Source organism: Carassius carassius, chromosome 28 (assembly GCF_963082965.1).
Source record: "Carassius carassius chromosome 28, fCarCar2.1, whole genome shotgun sequence".
In the NCBI taxonomy this organism is placed as follows: Eukaryota; Metazoa; Chordata; class Actinopteri; order Cypriniformes; family Cyprinidae; genus Carassius; species Carassius carassius.
In genome coordinates this window covers 1,402,299-1,420,805 of record NC_081782.1, presented here as the reverse complement: position 1 = coordinate 1,420,805, position 18,507 = coordinate 1,402,299, and the positions used below count along the sequence as shown (strand labels likewise).

General features: G+C 37.4%; 1 protein-coding gene across 5 annotated transcripts in view; it reads left to right on the top strand.

Annotated features, from left to right (window-relative positions):
• LOC132107666 (eukaryotic translation initiation factor 4 gamma 1-like) overlaps positions 1 to 18,507 on the top strand; it is a 36,540-nt gene that overhangs the window by 12,658 nt on the left and 5,375 nt on the right. For 4 of the 5 annotated variants that reach the window (XM_059513788.1, XM_059513789.1, XM_059513786.1 and 1 more), the window contains 19 exons: positions 616 to 698; positions 964 to 1,159; positions 2,462 to 2,542; positions 2,662 to 2,795; positions 3,145 to 3,264; positions 4,107 to 4,490; positions 5,760 to 5,906; positions 7,458 to 7,694; positions 8,068 to 8,172; positions 11,932 to 12,228; positions 13,108 to 13,219; positions 13,295 to 13,415; positions 14,720 to 14,913; positions 15,915 to 16,039; positions 16,127 to 16,296; positions 17,367 to 17,492; positions 17,574 to 17,655; positions 17,748 to 17,846; positions 17,955 to 18,092. In XM_059513788.1, the coding sequence (XP_059369771.1) occupies positions 616 to 698; positions 964 to 1,159; positions 2,462 to 2,542; positions 2,662 to 2,795; positions 3,145 to 3,264; positions 4,107 to 4,490; positions 5,760 to 5,906; positions 7,458 to 7,694; positions 8,068 to 8,172; positions 11,932 to 12,228; positions 13,108 to 13,219; positions 13,295 to 13,415; positions 14,720 to 14,913; positions 15,915 to 16,039; positions 16,127 to 16,296; positions 17,367 to 17,492; positions 17,574 to 17,655; positions 17,748 to 17,846; positions 17,955 to 18,092 (2,951 nt within the window). The remainder of the gene's footprint in view (positions 1 to 615; positions 699 to 963; positions 1,160 to 2,461; positions 2,543 to 2,661; positions 2,796 to 3,144; positions 3,265 to 4,106; positions 4,491 to 5,759; positions 5,907 to 7,457; positions 7,695 to 8,067; positions 8,173 to 11,931; positions 12,229 to 13,107; positions 13,220 to 13,294; positions 13,416 to 14,719; positions 14,914 to 15,914; positions 16,040 to 16,126; positions 16,297 to 17,366; positions 17,493 to 17,573; positions 17,656 to 17,747; positions 17,847 to 17,954; positions 18,093 to 18,507) is intronic. The other variant, XM_059513787.1, reaches the window with a different exon arrangement.

The window sequence follows — 18,507 nt, the reverse complement described above, 5'->3', positions numbered from 1 at the left end:
TATTTTGATTATTTTATGTATTCAGTTTTTTGTTTATTTTAAATTTATTTATTTATTTATTTATTTATTTATTTATATATATAAATTTTTTTTTACTATTTCAGTTTCCGTTTTAGTAACTTTAGTACTTTAACTTAGACAACAATTTTAAATCTTTCCTTTGGCAACTAACTAAAATAAATGGTTTTGTTTCGTCCAATAGTACTTTTTATTTTGCCACAAGGGGGAGCTATAGTGTGCTTTTTGTCTAAGCTAAAAAATATTTTGTAACATAGTATTATTTAATCATGATTATAGTATTTATTAATATTATTAATTTTTTTCTTAACGTTTTTTTTTTTTAGCTCGTGATTTTATTATATAGTATTTTTATATAGCGTTTATTTATATTTCAGTTAATATTTTAGTAACTTTAGTACTTCAATAAATTTTGATAAACCAACCAACAGTTTTGAATGATAAACCAACAGTTAATCTTTGCATAATTGCAAAAGTATGTATGCTTCTGGCCTGAAGCTTCTTTGTGTTTTATATCATAGCTAGTGAAGGCTGTTGATGTCTGTTTGATTTCATAGTGCATTTATTTTCATCCTCCGTCTGTTTGTGTGTTTGCAGTGGTTTCTGTGCCAAAGAAAAAGAGAAAAATGAAAGACCTGAACAAGAAGGAGGCGGGAGATCTGCTTGATGCCTTTAAAGAGGTCTGTGAATGGTTTGAGGCCAGAAACGGTTTCTTTGTATTCAATAAAAGTTGTTCAATGCCAGTGCATTTAAAATTTATTCAAAGCTACTGGATTGCTGTGAATCCAACACTTTCTGAAATTACAGTTCACAAAATTCAAGCCATATAATGTCACAGATTTGACCTTTTTTCTAGTATAGAACGATTCTGTGTTATAAAGTGAGGGATAATTAAAATGTTTACATATGATTAAGGTGAAAGTGAGCTGTTGTCTTGTTTTAAAGCCCACTCCACCTGAGCCAGAGGCCACACCCCCAGAGAAGGCGGAGCCAGAGAGCACCACCCCTGTGGCCCCGCCCCCTGCTGAGGACGTGGATGAGACGTGGGAGGAGAAAGAAGATAAACTCGATGCTGAAAACATGAAACCGCAGAGTCCCACCCCGAGTTCACTTATCAATCAGAAATACCAGTATAAAGAAGGTAAATCAGGGCTCTAATAATAATGTAGTGATGTATCACACACACATGTTGTTTCCTAGAATGCAATGTTAATCATAATCCACTCACTGCTCAAAATACTGAAGTTTTGTTCATTGCCGAGTTATGCAAGCGCACAAATCCTCTTGCTGTAACAAACGAAGTGTAGACCGAGTTTAAATAAGAGCTTCTTTGATTATAACGCAAATTTGTGAGATCGACTGAAGTGAGTGACAGCTTTTAAAGTTTATAGAGGCAGTTTGCAAATGTGATATTAAATACATCAGTTCAATAACCATAAGTTAATATTGTGACATGCATTGTATGAATTTACCAGTATTGTCAGATTTTGCCAAGATTTTGTTGACGAAAATAGTTTAGAAAAACGTCACGCGCATCTCCATGCAAACACAGCAGCGTTCTTAAATTAATCTAGTGAGTCAACGATTCATAGAGTCACTTGCTTCGTTCTCTTGAATGAATCAGCCGTTTAAATGAATCAGTTGAATGAATGATTCCGTGATCAAATCAGTGATTTGCCGCCACCTGCTGGCAGTTTTTAAATTTTTTATTTAAATCATTTCAGTCAAACAGTAGTTCTATATTTAAAGTTATACATTTAAAACTTTAATCTCACAACATTGAAAAAAATTAAGAGTAAGCGTAGCACCCTGTAAATGAGCATCGGATTAATTTCAAAGGGGCTGGATTTATATAACGTTATTATTCAGATCAATTAATCCGTTAAAGATTATGGTTGAAAATTAGTGACAGATACATTGGTCAGGTAAATTAATTCTAATGATGTGATTCTTGGGTAGCTTTATAAAACCAAGGTGTGTGAAAAAGACAAAAACACTCTATGAACACAGAAACTGTAGAAATTAGATGAGTCAAAGAAACGAAATATGAAAATATGGTCATGAACTTAGCTCTTAAATTCAAGATTAAAATAAAAATATTGAGAAAATCATCTTTAAAATTGTTCAAATGAAGTTCTTAGCAATGCATATTACTAATTAAAAATTAAGTTTTGATATATTTACAGTATGAAATGTAAAAAATATCTTAATGGAACATGATCTTTACTTAATATCTTAATGATTTTTGGCATAAAAGAAAAAATGATAATTTTGACCCATACAATGTATTGTCGTGTATTGCTACAAATATACCCCAGAGACTTAAGACTGCTTTTGTGCTCCAAGGTCACATATATATGTGTGTACTGTGTATATTTATTATGTATATATAAAGACAAACACATACAGTATATGTTTTGAAAATATTTACATGTATTAACAGATAAACTTGATGCTGAAAACATCGAACCGCAGAGTCCCGAGCCGAGTTCACCCACCGAACAGAAATACCAATATAAAGACGGTAAATCAGGATTGACAAACTGTCCAGTTTAAATCGCATTATATGCATGATCGTGGATTCGATTTTATCATTTGTTGCAGAACTAGAGTCGCTTATAAAACTGTTCTTGTTTCCCGCAGAGCAATGGAAACCGCTGGACCCCGAGGAAAAGAAGAAATACGACCGAGAGTTTCTGCTGGGCTTCCAGTTCATCAGCGCCAGCATGAACAAACCTGAGGGTCTGCCGCAGATCTCCGACGTGGTGCTGGATAAGGTATCTGAAGCTCTCTCACACACTCACATGTCTGTTTTTGTGTAAAGTGTGTTCATCCCATAGGCGTAATGGTTTTTATACTGTACAAACTGTATATTCTATGGCCCTACACCAACCCTACACCTAACCCTAACCCTCACAGGAAACTTTGTGCATTTTTACTTTCTCAAAAAAACTCATTCTGTATGATTTATAAGTTTTTTGAAAAATGGGGACATGGGTTATGTCCTCATAAGTCACCCTCTCCTTGTAATACCTGTGTCATACCCATGTCATTATACAAAGTTGTGTCCTGATATGTCACAAAAACACACACCTGATGCACTGACATGGCTTTCTCTCTCTGCAGGCCAATAAAACTCCTCTGCGGCAGCTGGATCCGAGTCGTTTGCCCGGAATGAACTGTGGTCCAGATTTCACGCCTTCGTTTGCTAATCTGGGCCGTCCATCAGCCGGGGGGCGTGGCCTGGTCAGTTTACTGCACTGTACTGTTTTTAATGCAAATAGACAATATTTTTATTCAATATGTTTAACTTTTGTATTTTTAAAAGTATCGCCTGAATGTGTGTTAGAATTTTAGTAAATGACTTTATTTTAATTATTATTATTATTATTATTTTATAAAAGTTATGTTGTTGCCATGGTGTTAAAATATAAATAAAATTATAATAAATTATTATTTTAATAAAATAAATTATGTATTTCATTTTAATTTATTACATTTTTAATGATAGCCTTGCTACTGTCATGGTGGTAGAAAAAATAAATAAACGAAAATAAATGATTTATAATTAATTTTACTAAAATAAAAAAATATATATATTTTAATAATTTTTTTTATTTCATTTTTTTACAACTGCCTTGCTGCTCTAATGGTGGTAAAAGTAATAAATTAAATAAATAAAAAATCAATTGGTTTTATTTGTTATTATATATAATTAATCATTATAAATAATTTATTATAATTATTTCTTTATGACAAATAGTAAATAATTAGTTAAAATGAAATTCTATGCATTAAAATAAATGATAAATAATTTATTTTATTTATTAAAACATTAATTTAATTAAAAAAGTAATTAATTTAAACATTTAATAAATTGATTAATTTGTTATATATTTTAATGAATGGTTTATTATTTATTAAATAAATTATTTTAAATTTAATTAATAGATTTTATTGCTGACATGGCATTAAAAAAATTAATTAATCAAGATAAATTATTTTAATAAAATAAATGAAATTATTAATAAAAGTATATATAAATTAAAATGTTTTGTATTGAATATAATCTTTCTCTGTCACACTAGCCGTCCGGTCTGAGCGGTCCGCGTCGTTCAGGTCAAGGTCAGCGCGGGAAAGAGCCGAGGAAGATCATCGCCAGTGTTTCTCTCACCGAAGACGTGCAGCTGAATAAAGCGGAGAAGGCCTGGAAACCGACGGTGAAGCGCAGCGGTCGCCCCGAAGAGGACGAGCCCGAGTTCCTGAAGACGCAGGAGCTGTTCAAACGCGTGCGCAGCGTCTTAAACAAACTGACGCCGCAGATGTTCCAGCCGCTGATGAAGCAGGTGACCGAACTGAGCATCGACACAGAGGAGCGTCTGAAGGGAGTCATCGACCTCATCTTCGAGAAGGCCATCTCTGAGCCCAACTTCTCTGTGGCCTACGCTAACATGTGCCGCTGCCTGATGGGGGTGAGTCTGACGGGGCGTCCACACTAAACGCGACTTGCGCGAATAAATCGTTGGGGAGGGTTTTCTGCCAGTTGACGAAGCAGTTCCTGTAGCATTGTGATTTCAACCACCATTTATTCAGAAGCAGAATAAAGAGCAAGCTCCTGAGTGGTTATTGCGGCGCGAATTTTCGCCAAAGCTCAGATATTTCAACTTGCGTGAATGAAGCGTTAAGCACAAGTGATTAACATGTTAAGTCAAATGCAAAGACGCGAATAGACATCCTGCGGCGCAATTCACGATAAATGACACTATTCGCGCGAATCGTGTCATTTAACGCGAATCGCGCCAAAGGATGTCAATGACGCGTTTCGCGCTAAATTACACGATTTGCTCGAATAGTGTAATTTATCGCGAATCGCTGTTGTCAACAAAAAGAAGCACTAAGGTCTTCCTGCGGGTTTCTGCCGAAATAAAAGCTGATCAAGAACTCCAACATTCATAGATGGTAGTTTTGTAATTTTACTCTCGTTCTGTGAAATAAAATAAAAGATGATGATTGCAATTACAGCAGCTCTGTTAATACATTTATTATAACATTTACACGTAGTGTTCTAATTGATATCTGTAATATTTTCTGTTTTAAAATAATTTTCTTCTGCTTAGCAAGGCTGCATTTATTTGTACAGTAAAAAATGCATGCCTGATTCAAGAAGCTGGTCTCAAATTTAAAAAAAAGAAAAATTAAATTGTGCTTTGTTTGTATAGTGTCTGCTAGGATGTTAAAATTTCCAACACTTCAAAGCTCTAAAAAATATCCAGTTTAAATATTTTTAATGGGATGACTGAAATATACTGTGTGGTAAACGTAAAAGACAACATCAAATTGCCACTTTAACCAGTAGATGGCAGCAGAGGCTTATTGGTTTATTGGTCATTATTTTCCACTTGTTTTGCTTTGTATTTTGATATTGTAAAATCACTGTTATAAATTATTAAATTATTAAGAAATCTAATTTTATCAAAGCTGTGCACTTTTCATATGTATGAAGTAAGAAAAGTCACTCAAAGAGCATTCCTTTGAAAATCACTAAAGTTGTCAGACAGTTATAGTTAGTAATGGACAATTAATAATGGAACAATTAATGAGGGTAGAATATATCTTTTTTTTTTTGATGATGATAAGTGACGTTGGATAATGGGGCAGTGGTGGGTAACTAACGTAACCCGGGTTGCAGCTTCACAGCAAGCCTAGTGTAAATGTGATTTATGGTCTGTCTCTCATCGCAGCTGAAAGTCCCCACCTCAGATAAACCCGAAGTGACGGTGAACTTCAGGAAGCTGCTGCTGAATCGCTGTCAGAAAGAGTTTGAAAAGGACAAAGATGATGATGAAATCTTTGAGAAGAAGCAGAAGGAGCTGGATGCTGCCACAGTGGTAAACACACACACGCGCGCACTCACGCGCACTCACGCACTCTCTAACGCACACTCTCACGCGCACACTCACGCACACTCAAGCGCACACTCTCGCACACATGCGCGCACACTCGCACTCTCGCACACTCACGCGCACTCTCACGTACACTAACGCACACTCACACACTCATGCACATTCTTGCACACTCGCACACTCACGCATTCTCACACACACATGCGCACACTCATGGACACTCATGCACACTCACACACTCACATACACTCACACTCTGGCGCAAACTCTGGCCCACACTCTTGTATACACACACTCACGCACACTCATCCATACTCTTGCACAGACTCTCACACACACACACACACTCACACTCTCACGCACACACTCACACTCGCGCACACACACACTCTTGCACACTCTCACGCGCACACTCGCACACACTCGAGCACACATGTGCACACTCACGCACTTTCACACACACACACACACACACACACACTCATGTTCACACTCACGCACACTCGCACACACTCACGCACTCTCACTCACACTCTTGCACACTCAGGTTCACTCACGCACACAATCTCACACACTCACGCACACAATCTCTCACAAGCACACTCACACACGCTGTCACACACACACACACACACACACTCATGTTCACACTCACGCACACTTGCACACACTCACGCACTCTCGCACTCACGCACACTCACTCACACTCACTCACACTCTTGCACACTCAGGTTCACTCACGCACACAATCTCTCACAAGCACACTGACACACGCTGTCACACACACACACACACACACACACTCATGTTCACACTCACGCACACTTGCACACACTCACGCACTCTCATGCACACTCGCACTCACGCACACTCACTCACACTCTTGCACACTCAGGTTCACTCACGCACACAATCTCTCACAAGCACACTCACACACGCTGTCACACACACACACACACACACACACGCTCACGCACACAACCACAATCACGCACACTCACACACGCATGCTCACACACACTCTCACACACGCTCACACATATACTCTCACACACGCTATATTATAATGTTTATTTTTATTATTTTATTTAACATTTGTATTTTATTAATATATATTGGTTTTCTGTGCTTGTTTATGCAATTTTTCTTGTGTGTATATATATATATATACATTATTATTCATTATAATATAACTAATATAATAATAATTATATTATATATATATATATATATAATTATAAATCAATATAACTGCTGTATGAAACTACTATATTATTTCATTGTAAAAAAATAAAATTAAAAATCAAGAATTTCAGAAAACATTATACAGTGTATGGTAACTTTACAATATTAATATTGCAGTGTTTGTATTTAAGTAATCCACAGCCTTTGTGGTTTCATAATCATCAACGTCAAATAGCAACGGCAAAATGCTGTATTATAATTTGTAATTGTGATTTATTTAAAGAAGATAGTTTGCGAGTGTGTATATATTTACATGGTCCATGACGTCACTTCCTGTCTCTGAACTTTCAGGAAGAGGAGAAGCAGAGGTTGAAGGAGGAGCTCGAGGACGCCAAAGACAAAGCGCGGCGACGGTCGCTAGGTAACATCAAGTTCATCGGGGAGCTGTTCAAGCTGAAGATGCTGACGGAGACCATCATGCACGACTGCATCGTCAAGCTGCTGAAGAACCACGACGAGGAGAGTCTGGAGTGTCTCTGCCGCCTGCTGTCCACCATCGGGAAAGACCTGGACTTCGAGAAGGCCAAGGTGACGCTCCTCACACTACATCTCCTGCAGAAACCATATTATTGTGTATTCTGTTGCAATAATATTTTATAAATATAAATATATTTCTATATAATATTTCAGTGTATATATTCAATTATAGAGTATATTATATTGTGTAATATATAATCAATACAATTGTATTAATTAAACAATTTAATATATGTATACATAATTGAGTATGCATAATTTTAAAAAAAAATTAGTTAAAATTAAACATTAAAACTTGGCTGTTGATTCTATAGTTTGTTCTATTTTTTAAGATTGTTTAAATGTATTATTAAAAATATTTATTTCAACATTACATCATTAAAGACTCACTCGTATGTTCTGTTGTATTTCTTTGTATTTTCAGCCTCGAATGGATCAATATTTTAACCAGATGGATAAAATTACTAAGGAGCGGAAAACCTCTTCCAGAATTCGCTTCATGCTGCAGGACGTTCTTGATTTACGACGGGTAAACTATCAAAATAACTGTGTTTGCGTGAGTGTGTTTGTGAGTGTGTGTGTGTGAGAGTGTGTGAGTGAGAGTGTGTGAGTGTGTTTGTGTGAGTGTGTGAGTGAGAGTGTGTGAGTGAGAGTGTGTGAGTGAGAGTGTGTGAGTGAGAGTGTGTGAGTGAGAGTGTGTGAGTGTGTGAGTGAGAGTGTGTGAGTGAGAGTGTGTGAGTGAGAGTGTGTGAGTGAGAGTGTGTGAGTGAGAGTGTGTGAGTGAGAGTGTGTGAGTGAGAGTGTGTGAGTGTGAGTGTGTGAGTGAGAGTGTGTGAGTGTGTGAGTGTGAGTGTGTGAGTGTGAGTGTGTGAGTGAGAGTGTGTGTGTGTGAGTGTGTGAGTGAGAGTGTGTGTGTGAGAGTGTGTGAGAGTGTGTGAGTGTGTGAGTGAGAGTGTGTGAGTGAGAGTGTGTTTGTGAGTGTGTTTGTGTGAGTGAGAGTGTGTGTGTGTGAGTGTGTGTGTGTGAGTGTGTGTGTGTGAGTGTGTGTGTGAGAGTGTGTGAGTGAGAGTGTGTGAGTGAGAGTGTGTGTGTGTGTGTGTGAGTGAGAGTGTGTGAGTGTGTGAGTGAGAGTGTGTGAGTGAGAGTGTGTGAGTGTGTGAGTGAGAGTGTGTGAGTGAGAGTGTGTGAGTGAGAGTGTGAGAGTATGTGAGTGAGAGAGTGTGAGAGTGTGAGTGAGTGAGTGATAATGAGTGTGTTTGTGTGAGTGAGAGTGTGTGAGTGAGAGTGTGTGAGTGTGTGAGTGAGAGTGTGTTTGTGAGTGTGTTTGTGTGAGTGTGTGAGTGAGAGTGTGTTTGTGAGTGAGAGTGTGAGTGAGAGTGTGTGAGTGAGAGTGTGTGAGTGAGAGTGTGAGAGTGTGTGAGTGAGAGTGTGTTTGTGAGTGTGTTTGTGAGTGTGTTTGTGTGAGTGTGTGAGTGAGAGTGTGTGAGTGAGAGTGTGTTTGTGAGTGTGTTTGTGTGAGTGAGAGTGTGTGAGTGAGAGTGTGTGAGTGAGAGTGTGTGAGTGTGTGAGTGTGTTTGTGTGAGTGTGTGAGTGAGAGTGTGTGAGTGAGAGTGTGAGTGAGAGTGTGAGTGAGAGTGTGTTTGTGAGTGTGTTTGTGTGAGTGTGTGAGTGAGTGTGTGAGTGAGTGTGTGAGTGAGAGTGTGAGTGAGAGTGTGAGTGTGTTTGTGTGAGTGTGTGAGTGAGTGTGTGTGTGAGTGTGTGAGTGAGAGTGTGTGAGTGAGAGTGTGTGAGTGTGTGTGTGTGTGTGAGTGTGTGAGTGAGAGTGTGTGAGTGAGAGTGTGTGAGTGAGAGTGTGAGAGTGTGTGAGTGAGAGAGTGTGAGAGTGTGAGTGAGAGTGTGTGAGTGAGAGTGTGTTTGTGAGTGAGAGTGTGTGAGTGAGAGTGTGTGAGTGAGAGTGTGTTTGTGAGTGTGTTTGTGTGAGTGTGTGAGTGAGAGTGTGTTTGTGAGTGTGTTTGTGTGAGTGAGAGTGTGTGAGTGAGAGTGTGAGTGAGAGTGTGTTTGTGTGAGTGTGTTTGTGTGAGTGTGTGAGTGAGAGTGTGTTTGTGTGAGTGAGAGTGTGTGAGTGAGAGTGTGTGAGTGAGTGTGTGAGTGTGTGAGTGAGAGTGTGAGTGAGAGTGTGTTTGTGAGTGTGTTTGTGTGAGTGTGTGAGTGAGAGTGTGTGAGTGAGAGTGTGTGAGTGAGAGTGTGTGAGTGAGAGTGTGAGAGTGTGAGTGAGAGTGTGTTTGTGAGTGTGTTTGTGTGAGTGTGTGAGTGAGTGTGTGAGTGAGAGTGTGTGAGTGAGAGTGTGTTTGTGAGTGTGTTTGTGTGAGTGAGAGCGTGTGAGTGAGAGCGTGTGAGTGAGAGTGTGTGAGTGAGAGTGTGTGAGTGAGAGTGTGTGAGTGTGTTTGTGAGTGTGTTTGTGTGAGTGTGTGAGTGAGAGTGTGTGAGTGAGAGTGTGTTTGTGAGTGTGTTTGTGTGAGTGAGAGTGTGTGAGTGAGAGTGTGTGAGTGTGTGAGTGTGAGTGTGTGAGTGTGAGTGTGTGAGTGAGAGTGTGTGTTTGTGAGTGTGTTTGTGTGAGTGTGTGAGTGAGAGTGTGTGAGTGAGAGTGTGTTTGTGAGTGTGTTTGTGTGAGTGAGAGTGTGTGAGTGAGAGTGTGTGAGTGAGAGTGTGTGAGTGAGAGTGTGTGAGTGTGAGTGTGTTTGTGAGTGTGTTTGTGAGTGTGTGTTTGAGTGAGTGAGAGTGTGAGTGAGTGAGTGAGTGTGTGAGTGTGAGTGAGTGTGTGAGTGTGAGTGAGTGTGTGTTTGAGTGAGTGTGAGTGAGAGTGAGTGAGAGTGAGTGTGAGTGCGTGTGAGTGCGTGTGAGTGAGTGTGAGTGAGTGAGTCTGTGTGTGAGTGTGTGTGTTTGTGTGAGTGTGTGTGTGTTTGTGAGTGTGAGTGTGTGAGTGAGAGTGTGTGAGTGAGAGTGTGTTTGTGAGTGTGTTTGTGTGAGTGAGAGTGTGTGAGTGAGAGTGTGTGAGTGAGAGTGTGTGAGTGAGAGTGTGTGAGTGAGAGTGTGTTTGTGAGTGTGTTTGTGAGTGTGTGTTTGAGTGAGTGTGTGAGTGTGAGTGAGTGTGTGTGAGTGAGTGAGTGTGAGTGTGCGTGTGAGTGCGCGTGAGTGCGTGTGAGTGCGTGTGAGTGAGTGAGTCTGTGTGTGAGTGTGTTTGAGTGAGTGTGTGTGTGTGAGTGTGAGTGAGTGTGTTTGAGTGTGTTTGAGTGTGTGTGAGTGAGTGTGAGTGAGTGAGTCTGTGTGTGAGTGTGTTTGAGTGAGTGTGTGAGTGTGAGTGTGTGTGAGTGAGTGTGAGTGAGTGTGTGTGAGTGTGTGTGAGTGTGTGTGAGTGTGTGTGAGTGTGAGTGAGTGTGTTTGAGTGCGTGTGAGTGCGTGTGAGTGAGTGAGTCTGTGTGTGAGTGTGTTTGAGTGAGTGTGTGAGTGTGAGTGTGTGTGAGTGAGTGTGAGTGAGTGTGTGTGAGTGTGTGTGAGTGTGTGTGAGTGTGAGTGAGTGTGTTTGAGTGAGTGTGAGTGAGTGTGAGTGAGTGTGAGTGAGTGTGTTTGAGTGAGTGAGTGAGTGAGTGTGTGAGTGAGTGTGAGTGTGTTTGAGTGAGTGTGTGTGTGTGTGTGTGTGTGTGTGTGTGTGTTGGAGTTTGTTTGCTTGAGTGTGTGTGTGCGTGTGTGTGCGTGTTTGAGTGTGTGTGTGTGTGTGTGTGTATGTTTGAGTGTGTTTGCTTGAGTGTGCGTGTGTGTGTGTGAGCTTTGATCACAGCAATCAATTATATTTGACCAGATATTCACATAATAATATTTCACTATCTTTGCTCTATCAAATAAATGCAGAGGAGACTTTTATCATAAACATAAAAAACCTTAATTATTTAAAACACATAACAGTAGTGTAAATCACATTTTAAAAGTGAAACCGGTTTAACGCAGTTAAAGTTTTGACTTCTGTAATGTATCAAATTTTATTACAAAAAATATTACATTTTGATGAAAAATTATACAACTTTTTGGTGCAGGATTAAACCTTGTGCAAAATAAAACTAGAAACTTGAATGAAAGTAATCAGTTTTGTGTATAGATCTTTCCAGAATAGAGTATGTGTTCTTATTAAACTCGATTCGCTTCACTTCTGCTGAAGCGCAGAGAGAGGAAGGAAATAATAGAGTGACACCGAAGGAGATGCATCTCTACTTCTGTTTCTGTCTGTGTCCCTCAGAGTAACTGGGTCCCTCGGCGAGGAGATCTGGGGCCCAAGACCATCGAGCAGATCCACAAGGAGGCGGAGCTAGAGGAGCACCGAGAGCAGGTCAAAGTTCAGCAGCAGCTCCTGAAGAAGGACAGCCGCGGAGGAGGAGGAGGAGGAGGAGGAGGAGGAGGAGGGATGGGGCCCCGGGGAGGCCCCCACACGCCCGGTCCCCGGGGCAATCAGGCCCCTGATGACGGCTGGAACACGGTGCCCATCTCCACCAAGAACAGACCCATCGACCCGACGCGCCTCAGCAAGATCACCAAGGTCTGATTCACCTCCAGTGCATCCATCAGTCACTTCATCAATCAATAATCAATAATAGAAGGCTTACAGAAACAACTCTTATAGAAATCCACCATGGACTGTAACATTTACTGTAAGAACTCTGGCAGAAATGTGTTTTCCCTTTTAAATATGTGACCATGGAGCACAAAACCAGTCATACGGGTCAGTTTTGTCAAATTGAGATTTATGCATCATCTGATATCTGAATAAATCATCTCTCCATTGATGTGTGGTTTGTTCGGAGGATAATATTTGTCTGAGATACAACTATTTGAAAATCTGGAATCTGAGGGAGCAAAAAAATCTAAATACTGAGAAAATCATCTTTAAAGTTGTTCAAATGAATTTCTTAGCAATGCATCTTACTAATCTAAAATTAAGTTTTGATATATTTACGGTAGGAGATTTACATTAACTTTCTTTAAATTACTACTTTAGGTGGTTACAGTTTTTAAGATTGTAAAAAAAAAAGAACAATATTATAATTTTATAATTTAAAATATTTTAACAATTTGATAACACTTGCATGTTCTCCGATAAATAAAACATATATGTATTTTTATCTTACATTTTTGGCATTATAAATGTTTTAATCCTTATTTTAAAAAATATTTGAAAATATTAGAAATTACATTTAATTGCTATTGGAGTTTTTATTAATATTTGTTTACATTTTTATTTTAAAATGTGTGTGGGGGAGGGGGGGGTTGTAGGTTTTTTTTTTAATTTGTAAATTTGTATTTTAAAATAAGTTTTTTTTTTTTTCATTAGTATTTTATTTTTTCAGTTTTTGTTACTCTCTGATTCACTCTCTGTGTTATTGTGGAGACTCATGCTGTTTGTGTGTGTGTGGTGCAGCCAGGTGCTCTGGACTTCAGTAATCAGCTTCTTGCCCCCGGAGGTAAAGGCTCGTGGGGCAGTTGGGGCAAAGGCAGCAGTGGAGGCTCTGGAGCCAAACCCAGTGACAGCGGTGAGGGTCTGCACACGTCACACACATGTTCAGACCTGATGGGGCCTAATGTGTTTGTTTACGTGTGTTTTCCAGCCCAGGACTCTGGTCGGACCAGCACTTTGAACCGATTTTCAGCACTTCAGCAGCCTTCGTCCTCTTCCTCCTCTTCATCAACATCCGCCAACATCGACTCTGACAGGAGGGTTCCTCAAAGGTCAGAGGTCAAACGCAGGGCTTCTGGCCTCAAAGGGTTGTTATGGTTACCAAAAACCACAAAAAAAAACTTTGCTTGAGATGAAATTAACTGAAATAACGTGAAATATATTAAGAATATTTTAAATATATATCAATTGGAGCTATAATAGTTAACTAAATATATATATATGTATATATATATATATATATATATATATATATAAATAAATGTGTACTGAAATATAACATTTCACTTGGTGTACTAAATCTAAAACTGAAAAATACAAATAATAACAATAGACATTTAAAAAAGCTAAATTAATAAACCAATAAGATAAAATGTTGTTTGAATGCCCAGCTCAAAGTTTTACTCAAAGTGCATTAATATAAAAGGAAAATTGTTTGAATATTTGATCAGTTTTTAATTTGAAAAATGTTACTTAGTATATTTTGTGTATAAAATTGTATAATTGTAAAAACGTATTTGTATATCAAGCGTTATTTTTATTTATCTATTACTTTTATTTTGAATTGTTAGTAAAGGTGTTTTTTTTTATATTTGAACATGTATGTGTCTATATATATATATATATATATATATGTCTGTGTGTGTGTGTGTGTGTATGCATATGTATTTTTTTTTTGTTTTTATCTGGATTTTACTAGAAAACACTTTTACTCAAAGTACATTAATTGACATGAAAAAATACTATATTATATTAGAATTGTTGATATTAGAATTGTTCATCAGTAATTATTTTATAAAAAAAAAGTTATTTCTATTTATCTATTACTTTATTTTGAATTATTTAAAAAACAAAATTGTATTTCGTTTTTTTTTTTTTTTTTTGAACATATATATTTTCTTATGATGCTTTTTTTATCTTGTGTTTTTTATCTTATGATGCTGATATGGCCTAAAAGGAAGAAAAAAAAAATACATAAAATTATTAAAACTTTAAATGAAAAAAAAAAAACTTTAAAAAACAAACGTAAATATTCACATATTTATAAACACGGTCACATGACATGCAAGTAGACATTTTATTTTACCTTATATTCTAGTGTCTTGTTTTGTGTGTGTGTGTGTTGTTACTTTTAAAATATTTAAATAATAGTTTTACAATAAAATTGAAGTATTGAGAGTATTTTAATGTTTGTTTGTTTTTTGAGTTTTTTGAAAATAGGCTTTGATGCTGATGTGGCGTAAAAAATTCTAAATGTATAAATAAATAAAAATACATGAAAGTATAGCAAATTGTAATATAGGTGAAGTAGCAGTGCTGTAGGCTTCTTTTGGTGACCTGTGTGTGTGTGTCTCAGGGGCAGCTCCAGTCGGGAACGCAGTGATCGTTTCGAGCGGATGGACCGGAACCGTCCCGCGGTCGGCAAGCGCAGCTTCAGCCGGGAAAAAGAGGAGAGGAGTCGAGATCGAGAGCAGTGTCCGGCTGAGATGCTGCGGCGTGTTTCCAGCATGACAGACGAAAGAGAACGAGAGCGCAGCAGCCACGACAATGGTACGGGGTTAGAGGTCACGGGTTTAGGGACCAAACCAATGTGCAGTACGGGGTCATCATAGTTAAAAACAAAAATTATAGTTTGATTTTATTTTTGTGTTTTGGTTTCTAGTTCTGCTTTGTCTTACATCATTTTTTTCTTTATTTAGAATAAGGACTGGGTTAAAAATGTTTTTTTTTAAGCAGTCATGATATTTATTTGAGCAAATCTAAACTCTTTCAGATATTTATTTCAAATCAAAATCCAAATCAATTTCTGAAAAATCAGGACATCAGCGCCAGTACTCTAAATTGTAATTATTATTATTGCAATATTAATCTTATTTTTGTGTAATATTAAAATTGCAGTAAAAGCAATACTGCAATATTAGTTCTGATAGCTTCTAAATAGCTTATATGTATGTATATATATATATATATATATATATATATACATATATATATATATATTTATATATATATATTTATATATAAAATTATATTTATAAATTTAGTTTATTAATTAGTATTAAATATTATATTAAAATAACATTTTATTATTATTTAATTATTAGCTTTTTATCGACTTCTGCATTTTGTTCACAAACCCCAGTTTTGCTAAAACCCAGTTTTGCTAAAACCCAGTGCTAAATTTGTGTTATTATTTATAAGTATTAATACTAATATTGCTGTAGTTTTTATTATAGTTAATTATTTTTTAAATATTTTAAATGATTTAATTAATTATTAACTTTTACTGTCACAAATCCCAGTTTGGGAAACTCTGCAAAATACTAGGCATTACTTTTATTTTATTGCAAGATTAACATTATTGTTTATTTATATTGCAACATAAGTTATTGTTACAGTAAATAGTCATTGCGATATAATTGACTTCAGAATGACTTATTCCTGTTTTTATGTAACGTAATATTTAAAAGATGGATTGGTTTTAATGCAGACTGAAGAAAGCACACAGTGTTACGAGGTGCGTCACAGGTTTTGTTGTGTGTGTGTTTAAGCAGTGAAGACCGAATCTGTTCCCACTCCTCCACCTGTTTCCTCCAAACCTGTGCTGACGGAGGAGGAGCTGGAGAAGAAATCCACTGCCATCATCGAGGAGTATCTGCACATCAGTGACATGAAGGTACACACACACACATACACACACACACATACACGCCTCTCACAGTGTGGTCTGTTTGTAACGTGCAGTTCTCCTCCGCTCCTGCAGGAGGCGCTGCAGTGTGTGAGTGAGCTGAGCTGCTCGTCTCTGTCTGTGTTCGTTCGGACGGGAGTCGAGTCGACTCTGGAGCGCAGCACCCTCGCTAGAGAACACATGGGTTTACTGTTTCACCAGCTCCTCAAAACACACACACTGTCCACACAACAGTACTACAAAGGGTGAGTGAGACACCTCAAGGGTGTGTGTTTGTACCGTTATAGTTTTTCTGAATATTTTGAATTCGATTTATTTCTTAGTTTTCACTTTAATTTTTAAGTTTTAGCAATTATGTAGTTTGTTGTTTTATTTTTATTATGTATTTATTTTATTCGTTTCTATTTTAAATTCGATTTGTTTTCATATATCCTGTTTTCACTTTATGCATTTCGTTTTGTTTTTGTAATTTTTTAGTTTTTATGTAATTGTTGTTCATTTTAACAAATTTAAGTTATTTTGAATTAAGTATTTTAGTACTTCCAAATAAACGAAACAAAAAATGAAAAACGTTGCCCTTCGCAACTAGCTGATGTTTTTTTTTAATATTTTAAGTAGCAAAAATGTTTTTTGTTTTTATATATTTATATTCATTTAATATTATAAATATAATGATTATAATTAGGTTTTGTGCTTTATAATTTGTATTAATTTTATTTGTCAAATTTAGTTTTTTTTTTTTGTTTCATGTAATTTTTTTTATGGTTCTAGTTAACTTATAACTATAATTTTATAATGTTATATAAGTATAAACTAACTGAAAAAAATGAAAATATAAAAATAACATTTTATTCAAAATATTAACAAAAAACTTTTTTAATATTTTGAATTATTTTTTTATTTTATTTTTTGCTGTTTTCAATTTAATTTTAAAGTTTTAGAAATTTTGTTAACGTCAGCCACAGTTTTATTGTGTGGTTTATAAGTTGTATTTATTTTATTTGTCAAGTTTATTTATTTATTTATTTATTTATTTATTTATTTTTTGTAGTTAACATTTATTTCAAGTAATGATAGTATTTTCTATGGTTCTAGTTAACTGTAATGTTATTTCAGTATAAACTAGCTGAATTTTTTTATAAAAAGTTTAATAATTTTTAATAAATTTTTAATTTTATCTATTTCTTTTTATTTTTCGTTTTTGTCTTTTTTTTATGTAATTTTAATATATATATATTTAATTTAAGTAGTTTAATTCGTTTTTTAAATATTGTAATGTTTGTTAAGTTGAATCTAATGGTGGTGATGGCTTTAGGCTGCTGGAGGTGCTGGAGGTGGCGGAGGACATGGAGATCGATATTCCTCACATCTGGCTCTATCTGGCTGAGCTCATCACTCCCATGATGCTCGAGGGAGGCATTCCCATGGGGCCGCTCTTCAGGTGAGCCTACAATCCCCTCACATCCATTTCCTGCCAGTGACATCACAGAAACCCAGCGTCTGACCTCTGACCTCTGCACAGGGAGCTGTCTAAACCACTGGTGCCTCTTGGGAAGGCTGGAGTTCTGCTGGTGGAGATGCTCAAGCTGCTCTGTAAAGCCATGGTAAGTGAACTCATTCAGAGCAGCGCACTACATAGGGAGCGTTTCAGGATGAAGTTGTGCAAGTGTCCGTTCTGAACTGTTTCCTGTCTCAGAGTCAGAAGAAGGTGGGAGCGATGTGGAGAGACGCGGCGCTGAGCTGGAAAGACTTCCTCCCCGAAGACGAGGACCTCAATAAATTTGTCACTGAAAAGGTTGGTGATGAATTCAGTTTAATCTGCAGAAGATTGATTGATTGACTGATTATTACTCGTATAATATGGTGTGTGTGTGTGTGTGTGTGTGTGTGTGTGTGTGTCCAGGGACTGGAGTTCACTCTGGATGAGGAGTGTGTGAGGAAGAGCAGTAAAGTGACTCTGAGTCCAGAAGATATTTCCAGAGAGCTGGAGCGACTCCTGCAGGAGAAAGCAGACAACCAGAGGATCTTTGACTGGGTGGAGGTACTGTGTGTGTGTGTGTGTGTGTGTGTGTGTGTCTGTCTGTGTGTCTCTGTGTGTGTGTGTCTGTGTCTGTGTCTGTGTCTGTGTGTGTGTGTGTGTGTGTGTGTGTGTGTGTGTGTCTGTCTGTGTGTCTCTGTGTGTGTGTGTCTGTGTCTGTGTGTGTGTGTGTGTGTGTGTGTCTGTGTCTGTGTGTGTGTCTGTGTCTGTGTCTGTGTCTGTGTGTGTGTGTGTCTCTGTGTGTGTCTCTGTGTGTGTGTGTGTGTGTGTGTGTGTGTGTCTCTGTGTGTGTGTGTGTGTGTGTGTGTGTGTGTGTGTCTGTGTGTCTCTCTGTGTGTGTGTCTGTGTGTCTCTGTGTGTGTGTGTGTGTGTGTGTGTGTCTCTGTGTGTGTGTGTGTGTGTGTGTGTGTGTGTGTCT